General features: G+C 39.6%; 1 protein-coding gene across 2 annotated transcripts in view; it reads right to left on the bottom strand.

The window, feature by feature from the left end:
- Positions 1-3,908: 3,908 nt before the first annotated feature.
- LOC106456501 (sickle tail protein-like) overlaps positions 3,909-11,242 on the bottom strand; it is a 17,578-nt gene continuing 10,244 nt past the window's right edge. Inside the window, exons 5-8 of one of the 2 annotated variants that reach the window (XM_013915520.1) lie at positions 10,533-10,742; positions 7,278-9,197; positions 6,321-6,443; positions 3,909-4,358 (exon numbers count right to left, since the gene is read on the bottom strand). In XM_013915520.1, coding sequence (XP_013770974.1) covers positions 4,332-4,358; positions 6,321-6,443; positions 7,278-9,197; positions 10,533-10,742 — 2,280 coding nt within the window. In that variant the 3' untranslated portion in view covers positions 3,909-4,331. Of the gene's footprint in view, positions 4,359-6,320; positions 6,444-7,277; positions 9,198-10,532; positions 10,746-11,242 lie in introns of both variants that reach the window. The other variant, XM_013915521.1, reaches the window with a different exon arrangement.

Genomic DNA, 11,242 nt, shown 5'->3' with positions numbered 1-11,242 from the left:
TAGAGGTTTACACATCACATCATTATAATCACAGAGCCTGTTTCACTAGAATCGTCCACTTGATGGCGCAGTAGAGCAAATGAATCATCACAATGCTTCAAACCATAAATCGACCAGTTGGATAGAAGCTTCAGTTCATCACGAGGCTTCATCTCACCAACACTACTCACCAAGTCCCGTTCAGTTATGTTCTTATTATAGTTATCATAAGAGTCTGAACACATATTTTACCCATTCTACCTGAATTAACACATGCTTCAAAACACAGTGAAGCAGCAAGTTTTTTAACCTTTAACATGTCTGGGCCTCTTTGCTTAGGCTGCTGCCCCCGCGACCCGGCCTCGGATAAAGCGGATGAAGATGGTTGGATGGATGTTTTTAAACACAAATGAAACACTATACCATGAATTGCATCATTGTTGTTGTTTTTTAATTAGTTTTTTAACCATTATGATCTATTTATTGATTATTTATCACCTGTAATATATTTCTTATGACTGTTTTTACTAGCAGGCTTTATTTATTGACAGCTATGTTTACCAGGGTTACATAGAGCTGCTCAAAGCTCATTCCTGTCTGCAGAGCTCATAGTGCAGGAGGCCACTAGAGGGCGCTGTTACACAGGCACACACTCACATTTAAACATTCAAACATTTAACAGTAAAGTGTGAGCGACAGAGACTTTAAACGAGAACCTGAACATGAAAACAGAAACACTGTGACCACAAACACTGATGACACACTGTGGATGTGACGTCACAGTGGGCATTTACACACTCTTTAACACACACCTCTCTGATTTCACCTGAACTCACACTTTAATAAATTCACCTGCTGATCTTTATTCACACACAAGATACACGGCTTGTAATTCCTTCCGCAATGAGAAATGAAGTGCTGGAAAAACTACACGATGGAAATCAAGGTGTTGTAAAATGTAAAGCTCGTGTACGCCAAACAGTGTGGTGGCCCGGGCTGAGTCAACAAAACTCTGAGATGGTGATGCAGAACATGCATTCAAGAAAGACACAATCACAGTGAGCCACTCATGCCAACAGGATACCCTGCCCGCCCATGGCAGAGTGGGGGAAAACGTACCTTCTGGCTGTTGACTAGCACTCTAGATTTGTTGAGATTGCTTTGTTAAACAAAATCAAACGATGTCATTACTCACCTGAAATCTTTCTTCGCCCGTCATGGCATCCCAGAGGTCCTCATGTCTGGTAATAGGCGACAGTATTCAGGTCAAACCTTTGCAGACTTCACAGCAGCGTACGGCTTTAAGCACATCACAAGCAGTCCTAAGTTTCCGCAAAGTAATGGAGAAGCAGAAGGTGCTGTACAGACTGAAAAAAAGCAGCTGATCCATATCGAGCTCTTCTTGCCTATAAAGCTACACCACTGCACCACGTCTGCGAACCACACTGCCGATACTTCCATCGCAGCTGGAGCTGACACTGCCGGACGGCGCACTGCTTGCTCCAAAGGAAAGGGAGAAAAGAAATATTCTGTTTTTGTTTAAAAGGGGAGATGTAGTGTATTCATAATTGTCCCTGGCATCGCAAGAAATTAGTTGTTTTTATAAATATATGGGTATGCATAATAGTTATTATTCATAGATACCTACATCCCAAGTTCCTGTTATTCATCTGAAAGAAGCAGATAGAATGAGTGTCGTTACCATGGTAATGCCAGGAGAAGCAGTATTGGTTCTGTGTTACATTAATGTTGTAAGAAAGAGGAAGAAGAGAGGGTCCTGTAGGACGCAGTAAAATGGACACTGATGTTCTGAACATGCACTGAAAAGAAGGTTCAGTAAACAAGTCGCAACGATACTCCGGTGTAAGGCTCAGTTATCTATTTTTGTTTTTGAAGATGCAACATTTGTTGTATGGGCTGTATGTGTTTATTGTTCGATTGTGTAATTACGTGTTGCACACTGGCAATGCATGCAGGCGGAAATAAAGTGAGTAAAGAGTTGGTCTTAGTGCACACAGTTGTCCCGCGTACTTATTCCGATTCAGAAGTAAGAATCACACACAAACTATAACATGACAACACTGACTGGGTAGTTATCAGTGAAAGCAAAAACATTAACAACATTAAATGGAGTTAACAAGGAACATATTACTGTTTTTAATGGTACAGTCACAGTAAGTGGGCAAAGAACTGCACATCAAAAATGACAGGAAGGTACCAATGGAAGCAACAGCTGAAGTCAATATGACATTAAAAGAGATTAAAACACCGATCCTGTGGTAAATATCAGAGAGCAACACTGACCTCTGTATATTCTTTTTACTGTTTAAATTTGAAATGTTTTTGCTTTAGTTCTTCAACCACGTGGCGCGTCCGTGTGGTCATTCTTTACTTCTGCTTGAGCCGAGTGATTCTTCTCACTGGACTCCTATAATGGTCTAATGATCATACTTGAAAGTGCAATAAAAGCCATCATAAAACATTAAGTGCATTCATTTTGACAAGAGTCACTACAAACAAATGGAAATGAGCACAGTATGCACCAGCTACAGTACAGTGCAAGCAAAAAAACCTACTCAGGGCATCAGTTTTTAACAGTTTAGTTTTAATACCTGAAACATTTGCACAGCACTTCATGTTAACAGTAGCTACATAAAAGCTCTATACTGACAGTTTTACACGTTAAATTCTTAAACAGCTTACAGTCTGTATGGGATTGTCTTTTGGATAAACTCTGATAGTCACAACCTCAATATTCAGCAGTATTGAACCCCCAAAACAGAAAGCTCTCTGCTGTAACATAAACAAACACCAGGAAAAGCTTTCTGGAAAAATGGTTTTGAAAAATACTAAACCATGGCTCCATTATGATGACTACAGCAACTACAGTGTGTTATTCGATTCAATTTCTCTTCTGAAGAACTGACCAATGGGTGTAAATGTTGTGGGCATGTTGTGAAGTTAACTCATAGACGAAGATAATATGACAGGCAGAAAAAAAACCAACACGGCGTCCAACCAATGGGCAACCCAGTCCAATGGATTTCAGCTGATTTATCAACGAATGGTAACTCAATGGAGCAGACTAAACCATAGCAACGTCTGTCTTTCACTGAAAGTCTCGTGAACTCTTTATGGACATCTTTGCAGTTCTTCCAGGAGGAAGAAGTGCTAGGATTTTTTTTTAAACTAAGCATTTCAAATTTGCAGCAAAGAGGAAAAATATCTTAAAAATGTTTTCTACAGTAACAATCAAAATATTCACTGACAAACACCAGGGCTGAAAGAAGTATTTGGTTTAATAAATGCCCCTGCAGTATACAAACACTCCACTAGAAGTAAACCTTGCTAGGTTGTGAGCATCATTAATAAAGGTAATTACTCTGTTAAAAATATTCCCTGTGTTCCTGTTATATATTATGCTAATGAACTAAACTAGCCCTAGCATTTATATTCAGTTCATGAAATTACTTAAGCAATTTAGTGCAGTGGACGAGTGAAGCCGAGCTGATTTGAAGTCATTTACAATCTGCTGGGAAATATTTTCACTTGATTATCTGCAGTCGTTGAGCTCATGAGAACATCTGCATGGAGATCGTGTAAAAGAAATATCTATGGATTAAAGTTAATATACGGAGACAATTTTATTCAACATTACTGGTTACATTTTTGACATACAGGTTGAAGACTGGTGAAGAATGTTAAATTTAACACACTGTTCTAACATCTGGACCTCTCTGTGAAGGACTGAAGAGCTAAAGAAATGCCGTCCTCACTGGACCTTAATTTCTTGTCATCTCACATTTTGATAACGGTGATTAGGGGACAAACACACGTTGAGAATAATTTGCTTGTTTATGTGCATGGATAAAATCATACATGTAGCACTTGGAAAGAAAGCAACTGGGCATCTTTATGACACTTTTATTTATCTTTGCATTTGGGATTTTTTAGACACATTTTTTTTCTCGGTTACTTTTTTGGCCTGTGTGGTCTTGTGTGGCATTTTCTCTCATAGTAATATTGTTCAGGGATTTTGTGTTTCCAGATGCCATTAAATGCCATCATACATGCATTATACACAGTGATATGTCTGTATGCTTTGAAGCCATGACAGTGCCCGTCATGCACACGTACAGCTTGGCTCCCTGTGCGTTTCTTGCTACATCCTGCAGAGCTGGGGTTGGTACACTCTTTGCCCCTTGAGTCACTGCGATGGGGAGAGAAGAAAATGGGGAAGAAGTCGAGACAGAGGAGGAGGGTGAGGAGTAATATTAGCCGAGGTGGAGGTGAAGATGAGGCGATGCCGACACTTGCCATTGCTGCGAAGCCCACGGTGGGCTGGACTCATGTTAAGGTGGTGTGCTGACAAGGCGTGGCTAGAAGAAGGGAGGAGACGACTCAGATTCAGAGATGGGAAAAAAGTTTTGTGAGGACAAGGAAATGGAAGGAAATGAAGAGGACGGAGAGGGGGATCAAGGTGAAGAGCCTGATGGACAAACTGAAGGAGTTTTTCAGCAAAGAGTTCAGGAACGACAGCTAGGCACATCTGAAGGAGGCAGAGAAGGCTGAAGGTGAAGAAGCAGTGGAGGAGCAGGAAGAGGACAGGTTTGGAGGTCATCAGTGGCATCTGGGCAGTGAGAAGTGGACAGATGGGTGTTTCCTCGAGCTAGGCTTTAATCAGAGAAGCACGCAAAGCAACAACACAATGCTTTACTGCTTCTGCTGACACCGCGGGTTACAACAAATCAGTGGCAGTGACATGCACACGACAGGAGAACATCACTTGATATATTTGATTTGATTTGATTTGATTGAATCTTTATTTTGAACATGTTGAAAAAGTACAACAAAATAGAATTAAAAGAGACAAATGAACAAAGCAAAACAAAAGGAAAACGAGCAACCACAACTCCAAATAAAGTTCATGTTCAAAAAGGAGCAGGAAGAGTAGAATGGGAGGCAGAGCCTTCAGTTTTCAGGTCCATCTTTTATGGAACCAGCTTCCAGTTTGGATTCAGGAGACAGACACTATCTCTACTTTTAAGACTAGGCTCCTTTTTGACAAAGCTGGATCAGTTATGCTGCAGTAGACCGGTTGCTGGGGGCTTCTAATGATTCACTGAGTGTTTCTCCCTTTCTCACCCCTTTTCACTCACCATGTGTTTATAAATCACTCTGTTTTGGAGTTTGTAAGTGCTTTGTCTCTTTGTCTCTAGGGGCCACCGTAGATTTATGCAGTTAAACTAATTTCTAGAATAGAAACCAATGAGCAGTTTATTTGAAAGACCTGTGTTTTTTCTCTTTTGAATATTTATTATTTCTCATTAAGTACATACAAAAGTATTTCCTATCGGATTAATCAATGGAATGATCAATAGATTATTTGATTACTAAAATAATAAATAGCTGCAGCCCTTTTTCAATGCATCACTAAACAAGAACGGTAAAACATCCATGCAGTGCTTAAAGGATGGGAAACCTCTTCGTGCCATAAACATGAAGTGAATCAGTGGCAGATGTTTCCACAGAATTATTCATTTCTGTAAATTATGAATCCTGATGTGTTTGCGTTTAAAGAAATGGAGTTCTGAACTCAGAAAAACTCACTGCCAGATGAAGGATAGTTGTACAGGTTACATGCAGGTCAAGATTCACTCACTGATGTAGAAACTTCAGTGTCAAATTTGTCTAGTTTCAAGACATTACATGTTTAATTTCGATATAGGAGATGTCACTAAATCTCTAATGTATACAGGGAGTGTATCTTGACAGTACATCTAGAAACTTTAGGACGACGCACATCTGAAAAAAGAAGAACAGGACAAAAATCCACTGCAGAACACACACAAGTGCAATCAAAACATCAAACTCAATTTAAGGTCATTTCCTTGTCCATTATTACACAGCACCCAGCTATCCTGCTCCATTTGGACCACTTTGTGGACTCTCTCTACACACACAGTAGGTAGGTAGATGGGGTTGAAACAGCACCAGAGTCATGCAGTGCTTACATTTCTATCATGTAGAGCATGGTTTCTGCTTTTCTAATAGCACAGTTATATTGACTCTTGTCCCATATAGTTACAAGTATAGGTTTATTGACTTGAGTTGGAGACAACTGAATTGAATTGAAGCTTCAGTATATTTATTATAAAACTATCATTTATGTTTTTGCACTGTGAGGTGCAACTGTAGAAGAATATAATGATGGTTGACACAAAAAACCAACAACAAAAACACCAAACAAGAATACAAATCCTTGAAACATTAGATGAACTCCTCTTTAGTCTACGATGACTCAGAGCTGTTAACCTCAGGTGTCCTCAAACTTCATTTACCTGGCTGGCCTGTTTCTGGGTGAACTGCTGCTGGCCCTTAGGAGTCTTTTCTGGTGATCCAGAGGCACGGTGAGATTTGGCATGAGATCGCAGAGCAGAAGAGCTGGAGGTGCTGCTGGAGGTCTGCCATTTACAAAAGTAAACAAAAGGTTAGTATGAGACAATGGTGGATAAACTACATTTATATAGCCCTTTTACTAGTCAAAGCTAAAAACTATACTGTGTGTTGCTGAAAAACATGTAGGAGATACAGAATGTTTTTACAAGATTCAATTAGAAGCAGTCAAGAGCTTTAGATTAAAGCATAAATCAAGATTACAGATGACATCGGACATTTAATGACACTGTAGAAAAAATAAAAATGCATGAAAATCAATGCTGCTGCCAATCACTGACCCATCTCAGGGGAGCTGCCATTTTTTCTTTCTTTTTGGTTTTTACGATAAAAAAAAACAAGCAATGAAGCTGTGTATTCATACTGGCCTTTAAAGTAAAAAGAATTATAACTAATTTTTGGTATCTACTGAAGTAGTTTTAAAAGACTGAGTCATTTAAAGTGGAAAAAATCTTGACTTCTTCTTCTTCTAAAGCAGTAGAAGAGTCGGGATTTTTAAGGATCACCCTCTCACATAGTACTGTTTTCCTTTTCAAACATCAGCAACAGCAGCAAAGAATTTCCCTGAAAGGCACACATGAAGAAGAAAAAGGCAAACAGCAATGCAGAACCCACACTTGTGTTCAGAAAACCTAGGTTATGGTAGGAAAACAACTTTCCATCGGAGATGTGATTAAATGCATCAGTTTTCTTGTTAATTTTGGGTAGTTTGAAGATTTGTCTGTGAGAGGAATTCAAAGCTGGTGAAAGACAAATTCAAAGAACACAGAGGTAGATGGTAACGCTGCCCACCACCATCTCAGCAAACTGCAGTGAAACAGCTGGGCAGAGGAATATCAGACCTGTTTCTTGATGCCGTTTCTTTCGCTGGCACGTGCAGTCTGGGGTTTGGCTCTCTTACTCTCAGGTGGATTTGGACCCTTAGTGATCTGAGTCGCTGACCTTTTGGACGGACTTCTCTCTCGTTCTTGTTTGACTTTTCTTTTAAGCTGAGCTTTGTCAGCTGAGTCACATAAAGAAGCAGGGGCAGTTATACTCTCCACACTGATTTCCAACTGTTTAATCGACTTCTCGAGACTGTCTATAGAGTCGAACGCATTTTTGCAGAGCTCCTCTACCCGGTTATGTGACTCTGAATGTCTGGTATTAATATAAGAGGAGATATTGTCTCTGTCGCAGGCACTGCTTTCGTCCAACTTCATTTGTTCCATTTTATTAATTTTAAACATCTGCGATTTATTTGTCTGGCTCTTGGTCTCCTTGACTGTTGTGCCACATGCTGCTACTTCCTCCTCATCAACAACAACTTCTTCCCTGTTTTGTTTGCCCCTGTTTCCTGTTTTGATAGCCTGGCTAAATGCTGTCAGTCTTTTTTTAGGGAACTTGAATTTGAATTTCCTTTTTGTCTCAGTTTTTTTAAGTGAAGGTGATTCAGTCTGGCCCTGGTTTTCAAGAGCGGAGCTTTTATCTGTTGAAGGTCCTTCATGCTGTATTTGTGGAGGATTCTGACCATCTCCTGTCGTGAGCGATCCCATATTAATATTCGCGATACTACTTTTTCTAATACCCTGTTCCTCTTCCTCCTGGTTTGTCTTTTCCTCCTCTGAAATGCTCTCTGGAGAAAAAATCCCACCAGTATCTTCCTCACTTTCAAAGATTGTAGACAGCCGCTTGTAGGCCGACTGAAAGTCCACGGGCTGGTTCAAGAAAACAATAATAGGTTTTCTGTCAAACTGATCATTACCGTCCTCAAAACCGTGGTTCTCATGTCCTACATAGGTGGGCTCACCAGCGGTGTCCCCAGATACTGTTTGTATTTGAGAGCCATTCATTTTGGCTGAGGTTTCCTCTTTGGACTGTGGTCTGACTCTGGTCTTGGAGATTATACGGCTATATTTACAAATCTGAGGCGGTGGAGGGGGCGGTCCCTCACCAGCCTCATCACAGCTCAGGCTACCTCCGTCTTCTGTGTATTGCAGCTGGTTACCAGATACTAGCACTGTTTGTTCCCGGTTCCCCTGCTTGCTACTACAATCTAAGATGGGTGACAATGGGGAAGGTTTTGTAACGGAGGTTGAAGTTACACACTCCTGGTCAGGCCTCAGTGACGCATTCTGCTGGACTGGTGGACCTGATGTCCTCTCGTTTTCACTGGATTCTAAAGTTAGAACCACCATCACATTAGACTTCTTCTCTGACGCTTCTTTGGCGGTTTCATTCATGTCTTTGGGACTTTTGGCACATCCTTGAATGTTTTCTTTCTGTAGAGTAACAACTGTTGTAACCTTGACCTTCTTTTCTTTTGTGGCTGGCGACGATACCTGTCCAACAAACTCTTTCACTTGATTAGGAGTTCTGACATTTTCTTTCTGTGAAACTCTTCCTACTCTAAGTTCATCTAGTTTTATATCTTTGTCCTGACTTGATGTTGGCTCCTCCTCATCAGTCTGGAAACGTTTAACATCTTTTAAAGTTCCCAGTGGAAATATCTCCACATCCTTTACTGTTGGACAAGAAGGCACTTGTTCAATTACCGTCTCCACTTTGTTCTCAGTGAGACTGTTTTCCCCACCTTCTCTGTTTGCTTTTAGTCCAGCTGCTGCTATGACAGGGTAGTCATTTGTAAAGCACAGCTGAGGGTCTGACTGTTGGTCACATGTTGCTAACTCATTAGCTACTTGTGAGTTTAGAAACGTCCTCTCCTTTTTTCCATTTTGTTTATTTCCAACTGATGAGTGATTCTTATTTGTCAGTTCTGTCACCTATGAACAGAAAAGGTAAAATGAAACAACAACAGAAACAGTACATATTTCGCCTTTTCTGCACAATAATTACTTTAAATTTACATCCATGTTTTCTCAGTACAATCATTCATTATTTTACTTTAAATGTAATACAGCAATGATCAGAGCCGATATATGACAATGATGATTTTTTTGAATAGCTCTTGAGACAGAATAAATGACTTTTTTTCCTTAGAGAAGGCTTTGGCACACTAATCCTCTATTGCGATGCATGGTGCTGCCACCACCATATTTAACCCATAAACTGATATGAAAAAACCCACAACTCTGTGCTTACCAATAAATGGTTTAAGGGTGAAAGAAAGTTTGATCCCAGTTTAAAAGGAAATTAATTATTTGAAGAGTCAAAGAACGCGAACAGCTACAGTTTATTTTTCCAAAAAGGTAGGTACAGAGCACGAACAGCACAGGCAGCATGTTTATGAAGAAAGGAAGCTTCTCATATGGGCTAAGAAAAACTAAAACTTCATTTTACTCCTAATTCCTCACTGTAATCTTTTTTTTCTTCTTGTTTTTGTAATAGGAAATTAAAAAATCAAAGTGACAGGAATATAATGCAAACAGTTCATTTCAGCCACGATTTAAACAGAATTACATGAGAATGTAACAAACTTCCAGATGAGTTAAACCAGAGCTAACAAAAAACACATAAAGGCCAACCTCTATATTGCAACAATATTTCACACTGCACATAATGACAAATGGTAAAGTAAATGGACTGGTTCTTATAAAGAGCTTTTACTCTACCTGAGCACTGAAAACACAACATGCCTCATTGACCCATTCATACAAGCACGTTTTTAGGCTTAAGTGCTTTCAAGCTAACATTCACACTTGGAGGGATGCATCAGAGGAGTCAGGGACTGAACCACTGAATAGTAAATGATCTGCTCTACCTCCTGAGCTACAGCCACCCCATATGTTTACACAGTGTCCATCTCTAACTACAAAAATCAGTATCTTACAGCAAATACAGCAGAACACTGTCCAGTGATGCTCACTGGAAAAAAAAATTTCTGAAACAGGTTTAATATTTGTTTGTCATGACAAATTCATCATTAACAGGAAAACAAGTAAAGTTCAGCTTTTGTCAGTTAAAAGCAGAGAAAATCCTGAAATTATTAGTCAAAGCAGAAGCATGTTTAGTCCACTTAGGGCAGGCTAAACTAAAACACAAACCTGGATTTTTAACTGTTAGATTTAGCTTTCCACAGGCTCATCTCAGTATTAGCAACCTGGTGTTTTCTTCAGATTAAAAATTTTATCTTAAAAATAACTATTTATTTAGTATACCTGCAGTTCTTTCAAGACTTTCTCCTCTTCCTCTTCCTCCTCCCCCTCTTGTCTTTGTGCTGACACTGCAGCAGGGGCAGAGGTGGATATAGCCAGATGTGCAGCAGTGCACATCTGGGATTTGTGTTTGACCTCTGGTGGCTGTCGTGGAGGTTTGAGCTGAGGAACTAGAGGTAGCTCTTTTCCTTTATCAGCTTCATCCTGTGCAGACTGCTTGTGAAACACAGAACAAAAAGAATTTAGGTGTCTTCTGTCACTGAGAAAGCTCATTGTCTAAAACCATTGGAGTCACTTCATCTTTTTTAAACAAGAATGCGCTGTTGGCTGTTGTGAAAGGATGTGTAACATTAATTAAACTACAATTTGAAGTCATAGGTTTAACATTTTGTCACCCTGACCAGTTCGCCAAAGGGCTAACACAGACACTAGTAATAAACTACTACTAATAAAAAACATACAACTGTCGCTCTAACTTCAGGGTTTGTTGTACTAAAATTAATCTGTGGTTTGATTTATTTACTCAGTTACTCTTTTGAACATAGTGCAGTGTTTCAATGTTAAGTGTGAAGAACTAAAAAGAAAGTGCTTATTTGTTGCTTAGATTGTCTGTTTGGGAGACAGACTGTTGGAGTCAAATTGTTAAATGTTGTCAGTGTGTTACTTAAATTTGTAAGTCTTGGTTCAAACTGTATGATCAAAGACATTCCTTT

Source organism: Pundamilia nyererei, unplaced genomic scaffold, assembly GCF_000239375.1.
Source record: "Pundamilia nyererei isolate P.nyererei 1_Seehausen unplaced genomic scaffold, PunNye1.0 scaffold00318, whole genome shotgun sequence".
NCBI lineage: Eukaryota > Metazoa > Chordata > Actinopteri > Cichliformes > Cichlidae > Pundamilia > Pundamilia nyererei.
This window is presented reverse-complemented; position numbering and strand designations above follow the sequence as displayed.